The following is a 19,375-nucleotide window of genomic DNA, read 5'->3' on the forward strand; positions in this document are numbered from 1 at the left end:
TGGGCACATGCTCAAGCTTTCTCTAATATAAATAAATAAACCTTTAATATATATAGATTTTATATATATATATATATATATATTTGTATACACACACACACACACACACGCACACACACATACACACCACATTCCAGTAAAGACAATGAAGATAAGGCTGGGGAAGGTGGTAATGATAACGACCTTAAGAGCACAATAACCCACTGGGGTTTTTTTTAATTAAAATTTGTGTCTCCTCATCTTTCCAAAATGGAACCTTGAGATAAATTAAAGCATAAATTGAGATGCAGTGTTTTACTTTTATTCAGGTTTCCCTGGAAGCAGATTTTCTTCCTAAATTATCTATGTTTCAACATATTCTTTTATCTCCAATATCCTTATATTCTTAAATACGTGAATTTGTGAAGGGTTTCAATACCACAGCACACAACTCTAATTTCTATAGATGCACTGGGTAAAAAGGAGCCAATGCTAAAAAAAAAAAAAAAAAAGAAAGAAAAAAAAATCCCTTGAACTGAGAAAATTTTAATTACCATCTACCACTTTATTTAAAAGTAAACCAATTTTTAAAAAACATCAAGTAACATATGCACATGGTAAAAACTTCAAATTACACGAAAACAAAAGGAAACACAATGCTCTCCCTCCTTCCCTAGATCTACAGTTCTGTTCCCCAGAGGCAATACTTAAACTAACAGGTTTTGGTATTACCCTCCCATAAATACGTGCTGTGTTGATTTGCTCTAATTTCATCTAATGATACAGTGCATCATCCTTTTGTATCTGTGCACATTCCAATCACCTCATGCTGCATAACCACTCTAAAACTTAGTGCTCTAACAACAGCAATCATGGCGTTTTCTCTTGTGGCTTCTGTGGTCAGGAATTCTAGAAAGACTTGGCTTGGGGGGGGGGGTGGGCAGTCAGAAGGTGGCTGAGCTGGAAGAGTGAGCTGCTGAGGCATCTCAACGCTGGCTGACATTTCTCTATCTCTTGTTGTCCCAGGACCCCTCTACATGGTCCTTCCACATGGTCACGTTCAGACTAACTCACAGCATGGACTACCTCACACATTAGTCCGACTGATGACTGGAGGCTAGAGGCTTCATGTGTGCACATTTCCCAACATCGAGGCAGAAGCTCTATCCCCTTTCATGCCCTAACCTTGAAAGTCACATAGCATCATTGCCACCATACTCTCCTGGGCAGGAGAGTCACAAAAGTACATTCGATTTCAAAGGCAGAGGGTCCAGACCCTATCTCAATGGGAGGAATGGAATATCAAAGTGCCACTATCTTTGAAAAATGCAATCTGCCACCGTACAAACAAATCCCTCTCATTCGTCTTTTAATAGATGCACAGTACTTTCTTTTTATAGATGCTCTATATTTTAATTAACCATTCCCCTATCATCCATAAAACCTTTGTAATTATTATTATTTATTATTATTATTATTATTATTATTATTATTATTATTTATAATTATTTTGCCCCTGCCCTCTGATTCAGCTACAGCAGGGGTTGACAAACTATCCACAGGATTTTGTAAATAAAGTTTTACTAGAACATAAATTCATTTATACCCATTCATCTGCATATTGTCTGTGGCAACTTCCATGCTATAAAATAGAGCAGTTGAGTAGTTTTGTAATTGTGACAGGCTATACAGCCTTGCAAAGCTTGAAGTACTTACTATCTACCCCTTTAAGTAAAAGTTTGCTGATCCCTGCACAATTTAAGCAGATAAAGCCCAGGTATCATTTACATAGCTTTACTGATTGGTGTATTTTAGGAGGAAATCTCAAATTATAGAGACCACAGACATTTTTATTTGACTTGCACAATCTTTTAAAATTTTTCATCTAGGGGATAACATTTAAAAGTTGAAAAATTCAAATGAAAGTCCATAATGACCATTTGTCTTGGAACGGATAGTGGGGGCAACCCCGGATGCCCATTCCCACATGACCATGAGCTGCTGGCACTAATTAATGATGGCTGCCACTCTAGATCAGACCCATGTCCTATGCTCCCAGCCCCTCACACCTGCCAATCCCAACTACCTCATCGACACGAGGGCTGAGAGTGAGCAGCCATTTTCACTGTTTTTACTAGATTTTTTTCCTTATTCCAATCCTATTCTGCTCATCGATGTCCTCTGTTCTACTAGATTAAAAGTGGTCTCAATCTATACACCTATGTTCAGAGCAGCATTATTCACAGTAGCCAAAATATAGAAGCAACCTGTGTCCATTGACAGATGGAGGGATAAACAAAATGTGGCTTATATGTATAATGGAATATTGCTCAAAAACAGGAAGGAAATTCTGACACATGCTACAACATGGATGAATTTTTTAAAGATATATTTATTTTAGAGAGAGCTGGCACAAGTAGGGGGAGGACAGAGAGAGAGGGAGAGAGAGAGAATCTCAAGCAGATTCTGCACTGACTGCAGAGCCCAGCGCAGGGCTTGATCCCACAACCAGTAGATCATGACCTGAGCTGAGACCAAGAATCAGATGCTTAACTGACTGAGCCACTCAGGTGCCCCAACATGGATGAATTTTGAAGACATTAAGCTAAGTGAAATAAATCAGTCACCAAAGGACAAATACTATATGGCTCCATTTTTATGAAATAGCTATCGGGTTATCAAATTCATTGAGATGGAAAGGGGAAAGGTGGTTGACAGGGGCTGGGAGTAGGAGGAATGGGCGTTTAGTGTTTAATGGGTACAGAGTTTCAGTTTTGCAAAATGAAGACAGTTCTGGAGATGGATGGTGGTGATGTTTGTATCCGGTGTGAACGTACTTAATACCGCTACACAGGACACTTTACAGTGGTTTAAAAGGTAATTTTTATGTTGTGTGTATTTTAATACAATCACGAAAAAATCGAACAAAATTTTCTTGATGACCACAAATTCTTTGCTTTTCTTGTCGCTGAGAGGTGGAGTTGAATTCATTAATCTTTGACTCTGGGCCACAGTGACCTACTGCTTTCTTCTTTACATAAGGGTAGAGTGATAGTTGGGAAAAGAACTTAGCAAGTCCCCAGCTCAGAGAAGCAGAGGGCACAACTCCACCTGCCTGCCACTCCAAATGAAATCTAGCTCAGTCAGTAGATGATCCTTGCCCAGCCCTGTTCTGACAGCAATTTAAAATTTTCTTCACTTGGTGAAGAATCAAGAGCGGTCAAGAACCATCACTTTGTGACGTCATGCTGACTTGTCCTTATTCATGACATAATTGTCAATTGTCATTTCATTAAACTTAAAATTAAAACACTGTTAAGCTGAAAAGAAATTTTTAAAAAAGAAATTGAAAAAAAATTAAAATGCGAAATGAGAAGACACCTGACAAAAACACTAAGATGAACCACTATGGTAATTTTTTTTTGGCCTCAAATTAAGATTATGGATATGGTTGAAATTTTCCACAGTATTACATCAAAAATAGGACACATAGTTTATGGGCCCAAGAGACAGACTGAGAAAAGTTTCAAGAAACTATTTGGGTTTTATTGCTTCTGCCCAGTTACTGTTTTCCCACAGGAGCCCCCACTGTTCCTTAAGCCTTGTAGCCCTTGCCCTACTGGATAGCGCTCTCAGCCTACAATCTACTAAAGCCACTTATGTGCACAGCTACCCCACACCCAAGATGCTCATCCCTTCCCCTGCCCCTCTGAGACCGTACACAAGAGCAGGGGCCATGAATTATACCTTTTATTTATTTATTTTTTGCCCATGGCTGTCAGCATAGAGTAAAACTCAAAACCATTTATGGAATTGAATTTTAGAATCTTGAACAATGAAAGAAAAATACACATTTCCCCAACAGAAATGGTAATTAACTCGAATTTATTAGCCACTACTCTAGATTAAATCCCATGGAGGACTGGGAATACTACATGTGGATCCTTCTCTCAAGGCACTTATGATCACCATGGGAAGAAAGGGCAAAAGGTAGAAAGCAACATGGGAAGATATAGAAAGATGTACATATTCACTCACTGCCTGGAAGACCTTCCAGAATTCAGAAGAAAGAGAAATCAGTGAGGTCTGTAAAAGTAAGAAAAGGGTTTTTTTTTAAAGATTTTATTTATTTATTTGACAGAGATCACAAGCAGGCAGAGAAGCAGGTAGAGAGAGAGAGAGGGGGAAGCAGGCTCCCCGCTGAGCAGAGAGCCCGATGGGGCCTCGATCCCAGGACCCTGAGATCATGACCCGAGCCGAAGGCAGAGGCTCCACCCACTGAGCCACCCAGGCGCCCCCTAAGAAAAGGTTTTAAAATAGACGTAGAATTTGTTTGTGGTGAAGGAGTACAAAAAGAACATTCTAAAAACACAAAAGGCATAGAAGCAGGAATGAGCCTTACTTAGCACATTCCTGGAACAAAGAATCGAACAGTTTAATTAGAAAGACGGGTGCATTGTGAGAACAACTGGACAGGTACACAAGACCATCAGGAAAGCGACATGCCCAACTCAGGGCAAAAACCCAGAATGGCAGAGGTTCGTGAAAATGTCATAAAAACAAGGATATAAAATAGTTGCTTCAGTTTTCCCCAATGCACAGTTCTTAAAAATCCAACATGCTTTCCATATTTATAGTTAACTCATTATTTCATTTGGGGATGTCAACTGGAAAATCGGAGGCAAAATCAAGTCTTCCTGTGACAAAACAGTTTCTTCATTATTTTTCCTACAAAGGCTCAACAGATGGAAAAGCAGTTTGAGGCAGGGAGTGTTTTAATTAGCTGCTCAAGGGACCAAAGCCTTCTGTGTGACTCATGCGAGTCACTTAACATCAAGCCACCTAGAGGATGTCCTGAATTACCCAAGATGCCATCTGGAAATTAACTGAGCAATGTTTGGTCAGAACCAGGACTCTTCCCAGAAGATTAACCTTTTGTTGTCTTATTCTGATCTAACGGTTCTCTAGTGACCATTAGAAGAAATCACTTTGGAGATGGCAGAGACCCTTAGAAACTTCATAACTCAGCATCCCCTCACTTTATAACGGAGAAGGCTGGCACTGGGCTGTTGGTGGACCCTGGGTCCAGAGACCTTCACTGCACCTGCATGTCTCTCGTTTTTGAGAAAAGCAACCCAGCCCACGTTGATGCTACATGAAGCAGAAGACTTTCAGACAAGGCACCTCCCTAGGGACTGTGTTTGCCACCTGGGTGACACAATTTCACTTCCTCGTAGACAGAGGGTGGCATTAGGTCTGAATTGCCATTTGTGCTAATACATTCTACTGAGCAACCTTTCATTATGATCAGAGGAAAGGAAACAAAATGCAATTATCACCTTTACATAGAGAAAGAAACCCTACTCTATACACCTCGTAACAAGAGAGAAACCATGATGGCTGGAGTCGCAACAAAGGCGACAGACACATACGTAGCCCCCAGTCAGGTAACAACACCCAGCACCGTGCGGGCTGACTGTATTTGCTATCTTCTTGTCGCTCTAGCGTTTGGGGCCTTGCTCCTCAAGAGACTGTTCTTCCCAGGGCAAGCTAATCCTTAGAGACAGCAAACTCCTCCTGTGTGAGCCCACCGTCGACACACAGCCCACCTGTCCAGAGCCCACACTCCCAGCCGCCTCCTTGGTCAAACTCCCTCACACCAAGCCAAGGCTCCCCTTTCCCCAAGTCACCCCAGAGCTAGATCCCAGACAACCAGAAACCAGCAAGGTGATGACTATTCCTAGGGACCTATGAGTATAAAGTTCCTCCTTTGTGATGATCAGTTCCAGGTCTCCATGTATTATCAAAACTGCTTAAAACATACTCCAAGTACAGATTTTAGAACACCTCCTATGAAGAAGATGCCAAGACCTGCTCCTGCCCCCGAGAAGTTAAGTGATGACAGTGAAAACCGGGTCACTCTCTGTTAAGGACCACGATACTCAGATACAAAGATACCCCCTTCTTCTTAAAATACAAGTTTTCTTTGTGTCTGTGTTGCCAAAGAGTGTCATAAAAAGGGTATCCAGTTAATTCAAAAGAAAACCAAGCAATCCCTGGGGTTCATGAGTTGGCAGTGATAGGAGAGGAACAGCTGTTGCCGTCCACATTCTATTCATTAGTTAGAGAACATCTGGAGACCTTCAATTAGTGTGGACAGCTAGAGCATAAAACATAAGGAGATTCCCAGGATAAACTGAAGCTACAGAGGCTGACCACAGTCAGATCACACAAGGCCTTACATGTCCTTGGGAGTCTATCCTATATGTAACGTGGAGGCACCAAAGACATGTGCAAAAGGGAAGGAATCATCGGGTCTACTGCCGGGAAGATCATTCTTGTACCAGCTGGATGTATAAACAAGGTTCATGGTAAAAAAAAAAAGCATAATGCATGTGAAAGTAAGACTTTTAAAATTCTTAGAGATGTCTGAGAAAATCTAAGTGATTATATAAATCATGTAATTTCATACTTACATAAATATATAATTATATATAAATTACATATAAATTATATGATATGTTATATATAATATATACCATATAAATTATAATAAAATTATAATTTAAATTAAATTATATAGAAATTATAATAAAATATATAAATTATAAAAATTATATAAATATTCTAAGGGTCAAGAAAATCTTTGAAACCAAAAACAAAAACTCAAAGGCTAGAAAGAAAAGATGAACTCATTTATTACTAAGGAACTTAAAACTTCTACATGAAAACATACCATAAACAAAGTTCATCAATAAATGAGACATTAGGGTCGGGGGGACTCTTCCAATTCAGAAGACAGTAGCTCTCCATACAAAGATCTCTAACATACTGACTACTGGGGGATTAAAGACATAATAGAAAGATGGGTACAGGACACACACACACACACACACACAAATAATTCACAGAAGAACCACTGTAAATAGCCAATAAATGTATAGGAAGAAAAAGTCTAAATTCCTAAGTAGTCAGGCAAATGTCAGTTAAAGGAACAATGAGACAACACTTTCTATCTAAGAGACTGACAAGCCAAAAAGAGTGATTATATGTTTGGTGGCAGAAATGTGCATATTTATCATTGCTCATAGAAATGAAATTAATAAAGACAGTATTAAGAACAGTGGTACTCGAAAGCAGTCTGACAGCTATCGAAATGTAAAATGCCATGCACCTCTGATCCAGCAATCTTTCTATTGAAAATCTAGGTCATAGACTAAAAAGCACCCACATAACAGAACAAACAAAAAACCCTCCTGCAGCATTTTTTACAGGGGTCAGAAAACGGAAGACAAATCGAAAGCTTGTCCACAGCCGAATGCTTAACAAATTATGGTGCATCGACTACGGAGAATGTTTTTCACCGCCTAAAAGAATGGATACAGTTAGGCCAAGTGACATGTGATTGATTGAAAATAATAAGAAATGGACCAAAAGATCTGTCCTTGACAAGGCAGTGTGTGTGTTACGAGCACACACAGAAGCCGGATGAGGGACTCAAATCTTGGTTCTGCCACCTCTTCCCAAACGTGTAGTCTTGGGTGAGTTAGTCAATCCCTCTGAGCCTCTGCCTTCTCATTTCTAACACCTCCAAGAATGGTACAGAAGTGACTGAGTATGACATGGGCGTACTTAGAACAACGCCAGGCACCCAGCAAACCCTCGGCCAGCCTCAGCTGTCATTGTATGATCCCACTGGCAGCGATGATCAGAAATCTCATATATGCGAATGTCTCTGTTTCCGCCATCTTCTGGCATGTTCTTTTTCTCAGTGGCACTGTCATCTTCTCTGTTACTAAGACACTTACGATTTATTTATTCACTTTGTCTTTTTCATCTATTTCTGCCCCACTTCAGAATTCAAGGTCTATGAAAGACAGGGTCTTTGGTCTGTCTTGTTCATTATTGTCTTCCCAGTGCCTACCGTGGTGCAGGGGAGATCATAAGCATTCAAATAAGTATCAGTCGGGATGAAGGCATGCATGAATGAAAGAAAACGTGTACAGGTCTTTCCGGGAGACTACTCTCCAGGAGTCCCTGGTATTTCTGCACACTTTTCTGAGCAGAGGCTCTAACTACCTTTGCTCTGAATTGTCTTTTCAGGATGTTTGAATAGTGAACAGCTCTGGAAGAGGTGGGATCTCCCTCCAGAGCAAAGGGGAAGCTGGTTTAAGATCTAGAATGATGAAGAGAACGTGCCCATCAGGTCCCAGGAATGATACAAACACTGGCTCTCCCGCACGGCTATTCTGCGATATTAGCAGATCACCCTCTGCTCTGACCCAGGAGTCTCCTGTGCTCTGCTGGCATCCAGGCAATGGCAACAAACCCTCTCCTTGGCTTGCAAGTTGGGGGAAGCCCAGATTCTTCGCAATTCTTGACATGTTTATGTTTGTGTATGGCTGTCTGTGATTATGTGAACGTGGAGACAAACACCAAAGAATGATTATGAGATAAACAAACCTGGGAGGATCGGGAGAAGAAAGGAGGAGGGAGAACCAAGCAGAGGATAACAAGAATACAACTTCGCAGGGGCGCCTGGGTGGCTCAGTGGGTTAAGCCTCTGCCTTCGGCTCAGGTCATGATCCCGGGGTCCTGGGATCGAGCCCCGCGTCGGGCTCTCTGCTCAGCAGGGAGCCTGCTTCCTCCTCTCTCTCTGCCTGCTCTCTGCCTACTTGTGTTCTCTCTCTGCCAAATAAATAAATAAAAATCTTTATAAAAAAAAAAAAAAAGAATACAACTTCGCAGCCAGACAAAGACGGTAATGATCGTGACATGGGTCATGGTAAAGCTAGAACCGACTCAGACACTGCCCAGGTGTAGAGAGGCCCTGGAGGGGTGCCCAGCCCCTGAGAACTGCTGCCAAATCCACATCCCAGGCCCAAAGGTGCGTTCCCACATTCTGATCGGTCTCTGCATACACAGGGGTAAGGAAGAACGGAGACTGGGTCAAATAAGCTCTTCAACTTCCTGAACGCTCGCCCAAATTCCAATCTGATAGCCTCCAACACACACCGAGAGCCTTGCCCAACTCCATTCCTTGGAGCTGGAGACAACCAACGTGAATTCTTTGCTTACTTCAGTTGTTTACTTCACTAAAAAGCCTTTATTTCTCGTGTAAGAATGCCATAAAAAGTACAGGTTATTTAAGCTTTTTCATTTTTTGGAAAGGCTCTGAAACTCCATCCTTTGTCCTTAGAGCCCTACTGAAATAATCAGGTCTCTTTCCAGAAAGAAAATCCAGTTCAAGCAAGCCTTATAAAAGCTATGCTGTTTAATGTCAGCATTCTTCTGCGAGCAGCTTTGCAAGCTTTGGAGGAGCCGCAAGCGAAGGTAGGGCCTGGTTCAAAATATACAGAGTAGTGAGGGCGCGGACACGGAAGCTGTACCGGGAATATACATACCAGCCTTTGCAACAGCCGGGCTTGCCTTGGCACCCTGAGTCCAACCTACAAGGAGAGAAGAGTCATGAAATAGGATTGGGAGGTCATTGTGAAATGCGTTACACGAGGGGGTTAAAATCAATTCAAATTCACAGAAGAGACAGTCCACCCTGAAAAGTAGATTGGACCTTTGACGAAGGAGCAGTGGGCCCAGAGGTGGAACCCACCCCCCTCCACCCTGGTTAACTGCTTCGACCGTGATGGCGCTACCTCATCACCTGCGTGTTCTTCCACCTGTCAGAGGAGCACGAAATGACGAGAGCAAAAAATTCATCATAATATCTGTACTTCATTTTATTCTATTTCTGCCTTGAAGCTCTTTGCTATTGTGTCTCTTACAGTGAGGAAATGTATTCAGTTCTACTCTGAGGGGCTTGGTTATTCAACTCAAAACTTTTGGAAACTCTGCAAGCAAAACTGAACTTACCTTGAATTTTCTCACTGTGTTTTTTCTGGTTATTTAAACTGTACTTTCCCACATGGGGAGGAGGGCTATGGGAAGGTGATAAAAATCCTTATTTTAAAAAACTTGTATTAATGGATCAGCCACTCTGGACTAAAGTAAAAGTCCTAGCTGGTGGTTAAACATTATTCATAGAAAATCACTGTTCAGGGGGCGCCTGGGTGGCTCAGTGGGTTAAGCCGCTGCCTTCGGCTCAGGTCATGATCTCAGGGCCCTGGGATCGAGCCCCACATCGGGCTCTCTACACAGCGGAGAGCCTGCTTCCTCCTCTCTCTCTCTGCCTGCCTCTCTGCCTACTTGTGATCTCTCTCTCTCTGTTGAATAAATAAATAAAAATCTAAAAAAAAAAAAAAAGAAAGAAAATCACTGTTCAAATATTGCTGAGTAATAAACCATCCTTTCTGGAGGCCAATTTTATAATGTTGATCAAAAACTTGAAAAATATGGTCTTTATGCGGATCTTTTCTTTTTTAACAGCTCAAGGTTGTGTAACTTACAGACAATATAATCATTCACTTAAAGTGCAGAATAATGTTTTTTAGTATAGTCAGAGTTGTGCACCCATCACCACCATCAATTTAGAACATTTTTACTAGATCAAAATGAAACCCCACACCCTTTACCTGTCACCTGTCAACCACTAATCTACTTTGTCCCTGTGGATATGCCCATTCTGGACATTTCAAGAATGGAATCACATGATATATAGTCTTTTATGACTGGCTTTTTTCACTTAACATAACCTTTTCAAGTTTGTCCCTGTTGTAGCATTTATCAGTATTTTGTTCCTTTTCATGTCTAAATAATACTTCATTGTACAGATATAACACATTGTGTTTATCCATTCACCAGGTGATGTTCAGGTTTTTTCCAGTTTTTGGCTATTATGAATAACATGAAACTTATATAAACATTCATATGCAAGTTTCTGTGTTGGACATAGATATCCAGGAGCAGATTATCTGGGTCATATGGTAAATTTAAGTTTCACTTTCTAAGAAATTGCCAAACTGATTTCCAAAGTGGCTGCAACATTTTTCCACTCCCATCGGTATGCTTGCCTTTTAATTTAGAAATTCTACTTACAGAAGACTACTGTAAGAGGGAAAAAGTAAGAAAATTCTTTGGAACTTTTAAAACAATTGTTAATAATTAGAAATAGCCTAAAATATCTTTAAAAAGAGGTTTGGTTCAGTATATTATTCAGTATAATCAGTATATTATGATACATGGATTAATTACATGGCTATAGAAAATAATGATGTATGGGGCACCTGGGTGGCACAGTTAGTTAAGCGTAAGGCTCTTGATTTTGGCTCAGGTCATTATCTCATGGTTGTAAGATCGAGCCCCGCATCAGGCTCCCCACTCAGTCTGGAGTCTGCTTGGGATTCTCTCTCCCTCTCCCTCTGCCCCTCTTGCTCATGCTCTCTCTCTCTCCCTCAAATAAATACATAAATCTTTAAAAAGAAAAGTAAAGAATGGTGTTCTCTATATTTACTGGCATCAGCAAACATTCACTTTACTGGACTTCAGTGCTGTCCACCAAATATTTCTCTGGCTGTCTGCCAGAAGTATTGCATTATCTGGGCCCCTTGTGGGAAGGCAGATAGCCACACAACTAGCTCCGCCAGTAAGTTAGGAATGTAAGTGGCATTCGTCACTCCTGGATCAAGTGATGTCATTACGGATGTATGATCCTACAGAACTGTTTTCGCTTTCAGGTACAGTAATTAGCAACGTGTGAAACGGCAGCTGCGCATGAAGCCCGACTTCCTAAGTGACAGCCATCAACCCAAGATGGACGGTTGTATAAGCAAGAAGTCAATGTGTGGTATTTGAGAAACTGAGGTTTTTAAGACCTTGTCACCACAGAGTAACCTAGCCTATCCTGATTAATATATCCATGACACATTTCAAGTGACTATATCTGGTAACAAAACCTTACAGTTAATATGATCTAATTTTTGTAAGCGTAAGTGTTTGTATGTGTAGAATGTACACCACAGGGGCGCCTGGGTGGCTCAGTGGGTTAAGCCGCTGCCTTTGGCTCAGGTCATGATCTCAGGGTCCTGGGATCGAGTCCCGCATCGGGCTCTCTGCTCAGCAAGAAGCCTGCTTCCCTCTCTCTCTCTCTGCCTTCCTCTCCGTCTACTTGTGATCTCTCTCTGTCAAATAAATAAATAAAATCTTTAAAAAAAAAAAAAAAAAAGAATGTACACCACAGTGCTAATGGCTGCCACCTCCGGGTGGCTTAATTATTCTTCTTTAAACTTTCCCGTATTATCTGAGTTTTTCACTAATGAACACATTTTACTTCCACAACAGAAAAGGAAACAATAAAGCTATCTCCATTTGGTAAACTAAAGTCATAACAGTAACTGTTTTAATCTCTATCCTCCCTTGATCTCCCCTGGGCAGGGGGGGGGGTGGAATACACACACACACACACACTATGGTATATATACTATTGTAAACTATCGTTATAAGCCATTACAGAGCCTAATATTTTATAGAACATGGAACAGGAGAGATAGTACAAGATTTAAAACCCGCCACCTTGAGTCCGAATGAGAACCAACTAGTAGAATGATCCTGGTTTCTCTCTCTCAGACGAGGTGTTCTGCCTGCCTGAGATTCTGTCCACGGAAAGCCAAAATAGGCATTCTGGGCAAGGTCTTTGCCAGCTCTGCCGGTTCACATCGGGCCTTTCCCTTCCTCAAATTGTGGAATAGGCTGGGGACCGCTTAACAGCTAAGGTCAGAAAGAAAGCCCAACCTCTCTCAGGTATTAAGATCTGCGATTGATCTCAAGTATTTTCTTTGAAGTTTCCTCCTCTGTAAAATAGCTTTTCCAAGAAAATAAACAAGCTTTAAGGAGAACAAGAGAAGTTCATTTTTCATTTTTGAGATGACTATCTGATGTCTCAGGGGACCACTATGGCAATGCTTCAGTCCAAGTTTAAAAGAGCCTGAACCAGAATCAAAGCTTCCCAGTACAGAGAGACTCCTGGTGCCAGCTAGGACTGGAACTGGAAATGACACCGATGTTGTCATCTTTGGTTTTAGTTAGGAATTTCTGATCCTTTTTATTGTTCGAATGTTTCCCAAAGCCTCACAAGAATTTGGGAGTAGGGTTTCAGGACATATATGGAACTGACTCCCGTCCATTGTCAAGGGCGCCGTGAGTAGTAATGTCAGGAGCTCGAGGCTCCAAATCATGGACTTCAGAGAGGGCCCAAATAAAGTTCTTTTCTACTACTGAGCCGAGCTTATTTCTTCAGCATTGGAACAGAAGATGTCCAGGCCACAATTTTAACTGAGAAATGTAAGCCATGACCCTTGCTGTCAAGGACCATACTATATGACTTGAAAGAAAGAAACGTACTCATGAAAACTTAATAGAAAGGATAGTTTTCATAAGTTACAAAGGAAATGGAAAAAAGGAGAGTTCTCTATGCCCCTGAGTAATTGTGAGAGGCTCTACATTGGAGGTACGGTTAAACCAGTGGCGCAGGCATTGCTGGAGTGGGATGAAAAGGTAGGAGAGGGGCGCCTGTGTGGCTCAGTGGGTTAAAGCCTCTGCCTTTGGTTCACGTCGTGGTCCTGGGGTCCTGGGATTGAGCCCCAAGTTGGGCTCTCTGCGAGGCAAGGAGCCTGGTTCCCCCCTCTCTCTACCTGCCTCTCTGCCTACTTGTAATCTCTCTGTCAAATAAATAAAATAAATCTTTAAAAAGGGGGGGGGCAGGAGAAACTGACAAAGCATCAGGTTCAATACAGGAACTACACTGAGAAATAGCTTCAGAGGTCTACCACCGCCTCTCCAACTTGTATGGACTAAGCAGCATTCACTACCAGGAGGGAGAGGGTTGGTGAAGATTTCCTTCGCACAGAAAATGTAGCAATACTACTGTCGGGGATGTGGAGTCTAGAATCTCCCATCTACATTATCAGTTAGCCCAGCTCTGGGCGAAAGATGGTGTAGGCATTGCTTAAATATTCATAATTTGAATAACAGGGACTGTATTTTCCCCCCAGATTTATCACAGTGTCGGATCACGATTAGAGGAGAAGAGAAACACTCTTAGAACATTCCAGAAAGTCCATAAATGGGAAAGAGCATGGGAAGAGAGGAAAAGAGTGAAACCTAATTCTAACCCGGGTGGAAGAAACTCAGAATATGCAGAACACAGACATTCCCTCCTGGCATGGATGCGGTAATGACCCAGGCTGATTGAACAGGGATGTCTGGGTCTCGTAACAGATCCAAGGGATGCTGCGTTTGGGCCAGCCTTAGCCACACCCCCATCTAGGGACAGAAGTGAGGAGTTCCTAAAGGGCTCTGTACTGGGAACCTACCCACCAGTTGGCCCCCATTCCCCTGGGGGTGTTCTGATCTCAAAACCAAGAGCCAGGAACTCAGGAGCCAGGGCCTCCAAGATCTGCTAGAGGGCCTACACAAAATCTAGGGCCATGGGTTGGAACATCACTGCAGTCACTAGTGCAGTCATAGTAATAGCCTGTCACCTGGGCTGAGAACAATTCATCTGGGAAGATTCCTGTTTGGGTAACTCAACATGCCTCGCACAAAAGTTTTATTCCCTTCGGAGTAATGCTGACGCAGGATGTTTAGCTAATGACCATTTGCAATTCGGGGTGCCCATAACTTCAGCCATGGAAGAAGAAACTTCACTTTTGGGCTACAATTCCCAACAATTTCCAGGCAGGTTTATAAGAAAAAAAAAAAAAAAGGCAACTGGACTTAGGGAAGTCACTTTCTTTACCTGAGAAAAACAAGGGAATTGGACTTTGCCTCTAGGAAAATAAGGAGGAGATTTAGGAACCCTGCCCCCCAAAAAAGCTTAGGTCTCCCTCCCATGATGCCATCTTCCCAAATGGAACCACCCAGCCAGTCATTAGCTACAGAGAGCCAGTTGGGGTCTCTGACAGGAACCTCACAGCAAAAAGGCAAGAATGCTTTCAACAGAGCATCCGAGGTGTGGGGGAAATTGCTGGGTAGGAAAATGAAGTCACATACAGATCACAGACCCAGTTCTCAATACGCCCTCTCCTTCCTCCTCCTTGTACTCAATGAAATAGAAGATGGCTGGTTGGGGAGTGAGTAGATCTCTGGACTGTCTCCCACAATATCCTCCTTACCATTCATCGGATGGCTCCTTTTTAACAATCACACCCAGGCCCATCAAAGGACACAGTCCTGAGTGGTCTGGAGCTCACAAAATCTTTTAGTGACTTTACTTTTTAAAGAGTTAAGAACAAAAACAAAAACAAAAAAATTGTTGTCTTGATTCTTGATTTGTGTTTCCAAATGCAGAGGTCTGGTTCTGAGTGGCGGATTATAAAAAAACTAAAATTCCAGAAATTCTCAATTCAGGTTATCAGAAACGTATCCCCACAATCAATGAGGTATCCCAGGCATTTATTGAACACTACCCATATGCCGGGAGCCGCAAATGAAAAGCACATTGCAACAAATTCTATTATGTTATAAATACAAAAGTGGCTTGGTCTTTGGAGGAGTCTGTAAAGCCCAGCCTTGGCATTCAGCACACCTGGGTTCTAATCCAGGCTCTGCACGTGTCACTCTGGTGTCACTCCCCCTAAGAGAACTTCCCTGCTTCTCCTGGGAAGGAAGCACACTGAGACTCTCCTTGCGGTGGTCATCAGAGATTTAAGCAAGCGGTCCTTAAACAATGAAAATAGCTAATATCACTTTAGTGCTTACTGAATGCATGTATTTCATGAGAATTAACCTACTAAATCTTCACAGCAACTGTAAGAGCAATAGTGGATTTATTATTTTATTATTATTTAGAAGCTAATAAAATGTAAGCGTCAGGATCCCTCCCTTGCACAGTCCCTCAACAACGGCTGATGTCTGTGGTGTCTGTCAGCCTGTAAACAGGTGGCCTGTGTTGTGATCTCTTTATCGTCTTAAATACATGTTCACTTTAGCACCTAAATTTTGTAGTCCTAATCGGATATTCTTTTTCTTCAAATAGGCCCTACCAACGATGTAAACTTTACTTGCCTCTAAAAACCTAGATCCACCCCTGCCAATCAGAGTAATAATTCTGTCTTGTAGACAATGAAACGGAGACCCAGAGAGGTTAAGTTACTTGCCCAGGTACACACAGTCAGTGCTGGGATGCAGATTTGAACCTGGGCAGTCTGGCTCCCCCTGGCTCCCACCATATTCTCCATTGCTTCTCACTATTTTTATACAGAGCCGCTAGTGAACTCTCCGGGACATTAGGAACACTCAGTCTATTAGTGGTTATCGCTATTCTGTAAATTAAAAACTGTTTTTGTAGTAATAGGAATACAGCCCTATCCCAATTTAAGGAAACAATATCAATCTGAAATTAGGAAAGAGATAAATCTGTGACAGGCTGATTTTATACAAGAGACTTCCTTTTTAATATTAGTTTCCTGAAAGATTCTTTTAAAGCAGTATTATTCTATGTGGTCACTGGGTCATCTATTTCAGAATCACCCAGCCCCCCCCCAAACCTAATGGATCTAAACTGATGGGAGTCTGTGTATTTTTTTAAAGATTTTATTCACTTGACAGAGAGAGGGAAAAAGAACACAAGCAAGGTGGGGGAGCGGGGAGTGGCAAGGAGAGGGAGAGGGAGAAGAAAACTCCCCACTGAGCAGCACTCGATATGGGGCTCAATCCCAGGACCCTGGGATCATGACCTGAGCCTAAGGCAGATGCTTAACTTACTGAACCACCCAGGGTATTTGATGAGCTCCCTGAGTATCATTTTGCATACCAAAGTTCAAAGACCACTGCTGAGAGCAGTCCCTTGCTATGGGTAATATTGTCTACAAATGGGATGAAGGGCCAGAGGGGAGAAAGGAACTTGAATTTAAGGTGTTATTAGTAATACTGCCAATTGAAGGTAAGCAACAAGTATGTGACAATGCAAGCTAATAGGCATGTTCATGGGCATTAAAATTTATATGAAATTGACATACTCATTTACATTTATAAATTAAGTTTACATATAATTCTGAAGACCGTAATTATGGAGAGTCAGCACTAAGGCCATCGCCACATACTGTTCAAAGTTTCAATCTTCAAGATTCTTTTAACTGAGTAATTTCACCATCCCCATTCTACAGATGAGCGAACAGAGACTCACAGACAGTAAGTAACTCTCCGGGGAGTGTAGGGCCAGGGTTTGGACCCAGGAGGTCTTGTTCTGGAGCTGTGTTCGTAAATCCTACATTATTCATTCTCTCTCTCTCTCTCTCTCTCTCTCACACACACACACACATTGTTGCTTTTTGTTTCTTTTTTTAATAGAGATAAAAAGGTAAAATTTGCTAACTTTCATAGAACTTCATATCTTGGGAATTTTTGTCTGAGTCATTTTCGGGACGCATAAATAGCGCTATGGTTTGAAGGCAGCATGAAATCGCGAAAATGGGCTAAAGCCATGTTATTCTATGCAGGAAAAGTTTAGTGTGAAGCATACTCGCACTGGCAGATGTTGGAGCTTTCATCCCTCTTCCTAGCTCATAAACAGAATCCTTGTTTCGATTCCTCCCACACTTTCCTCCCTCCACCCCCCCAAAAACTTTCAAGCTCTTTACCTCAAATTCCTTCCCTCTGTGCTTCAGCAGCCCAAGCCTCATGGCAAGAGCGAACGTAAGTGTTGCCACTGTACCAAGAGCTTTAGGACTGTTAACTCTTCAATCCTTAAAACCCTATTATTTCCCACAGTTTCTGGACCCAACGCGGGCCCTTTCACCCCTCTACCTTTCACCCTCCTCGAATCTGTCCTGATTATTCCTCCTGACGACCCTATGTGAGAAGGACCCTTTCTTTCATTGTGCAGAAAGCACATCCCTGTGCAGAGTCAACGAGAGAGTAACCATCTTCCAGATGTGCTCTTCAAAGCGAGCTGCTGGAGAAAGGGGAGGAAAAGTATGCCTACTTATCTCTTGTTCCCATCATCTGAAACATGCTTTAAGCTAAACGATTCTATGATGCGTGGAAACAGTACCAGGAGATGCCTACTTTAACTGGGACACAGCCGTCCCCCCTATTGATATTTTGGTCAGTTCGTTTTATATTTTTCAAAAAGCTTTTCCGCTCCTCGGGCACAGCAGTGAGATATCATACTTGCGGGTTTATCCACCTGTGAGCTGAGCCCTTCAAAACACAAACTCCGGCAGATGCACAGGCTGCTAACTCCGGTAAGTGGGCACTGGGTTTTTGGTCCTCCTGGACCATCAGGCCACCTTTGAACTGCTAACCCACTGTTAAGAGCCTGATGGGTAAGTCAAGTCCCCCTGGTTTTCAGATGGGGAAAGTGGAGGAGAGTCTGCAACTTTTGGATGGTGTTTTTCTCTGAACTGCTAGGAACAACAGCAACACCACCCCACCCCATGCGTGCATCTTAAAGGAGAAACTTTTTAACTATCTTGGGCTCGCTCTCAAAACTGAACACCATCAACAACAGGAACCAAGATTTGGTTCTGCGGGGCTTTCAAATCCCAGACACAATTCTGCGTAAAGTTCACCATCCAAACTCTGCCAAGAGTGACCAACAGATGGGGACGCTTGCGAGCAGAAAGTTGGGGAACAGAGAGAAGGGGTGACGATATGACGGGAGGTGGGGGTGATCTCTACCTTCCCTGCGTCCAGGAGCCATTCAAGGGAGTCTGTCCAACAGCCACGCGCCCGAAGAAGGCGGCGGGAAGGGGTGGCAGCCCGCGCCCGGGGCCATCTCTAGGTCCTCCCACTTCTACTTACTCGGTCCAAAGTGTCATCCCGGGTCCGCGCGTCTTCCAGAGACCCCGCGCAGAGCGGCAGCCCCAGGCACAGCCCCAGCAGCAGGAGCATGGCGGGGGCGAGAGCGCGGCGGTGCACTGGGACCAGGCGGGACGCGCGCGGGGGACAGCTCCGCGGCTCCGCGACTGCAGACATGCTCCGCCCCGCCGCCCTCCGGGCCCCGCCCCCCGCACGCCCCGCCCCCGGCCCGCCCCGCGTCGACCCAGGTTCCAGTCGGGTCCCAGTCGGGTCCCTATTGCCCCAGAGAGAGGCTGCCCCCACTCGCCAAGGGCTCTCCTCCGCAGCCCGCCCTTCAGCTCTGCCTTGTGCAGCCACCTTCAGGGCTTGGGACACCTGCCACCGGACCCCCAAATCTTTCTCTCCTGCAAGGTGTGAAATGCTTTCTACGGGACTGGCTTAAATTCCTGCGGCAGGATACGGGAGTAGCCGGTCTGACCCTCAGTACACAGCCCACCCCCGCTCACCTGCTCTATATACCGCGCCCCCCAACACACCTGCTGTGTATACCACCACATTCTCCTCACCTGCTATAAATACTACCCCTTCCCTGCTGTATATACCAAACCCCGCATCCGTTCTACATACAACCCCGACCCACTCTATATACCACCTGCCCTCACCTGCTAGCATAAAGCCAACATGAGACCCGCTTACTTCTGCC

The 19,375-nt window shown here is 43.2% G+C and overlaps 1 protein-coding gene across 2 annotated transcripts in view; it reads right to left on the reverse strand.

The window, feature by feature from the left end:
* ITIH5 (inter-alpha-trypsin inhibitor heavy chain 5) overlaps positions 1-19,375 on the reverse strand; it is a 90,227-nt gene that overhangs the window by 54,049 nt on the left and 16,803 nt on the right. The window contains exons 1-2 of one of the 2 annotated variants that reach the window (XM_047741920.1): positions 18,676-18,852; positions 9,384-9,428 (exon numbers count right to left, since the gene is read on the reverse strand). In XM_047741920.1, the coding sequence (XP_047597876.1) occupies positions 9,384-9,428; positions 18,676-18,849 (219 nt within the window). In that variant the 5' untranslated portion in view covers positions 18,850-18,852. Of the gene's footprint in view, positions 1-9,383; positions 9,429-18,675; positions 18,853-19,375 lie in introns of those variants that run through there. The other variant, XM_047741921.1, reaches the window with a different exon arrangement.

The sequence above is a fragment of the Lutra lutra genome, chromosome 8 (genome assembly GCF_902655055.1).
Source record: "Lutra lutra chromosome 8, mLutLut1.2, whole genome shotgun sequence".
Lineage (NCBI taxonomy): Eukaryota > Metazoa > Chordata > Mammalia > Carnivora > Mustelidae > Lutra > Lutra lutra.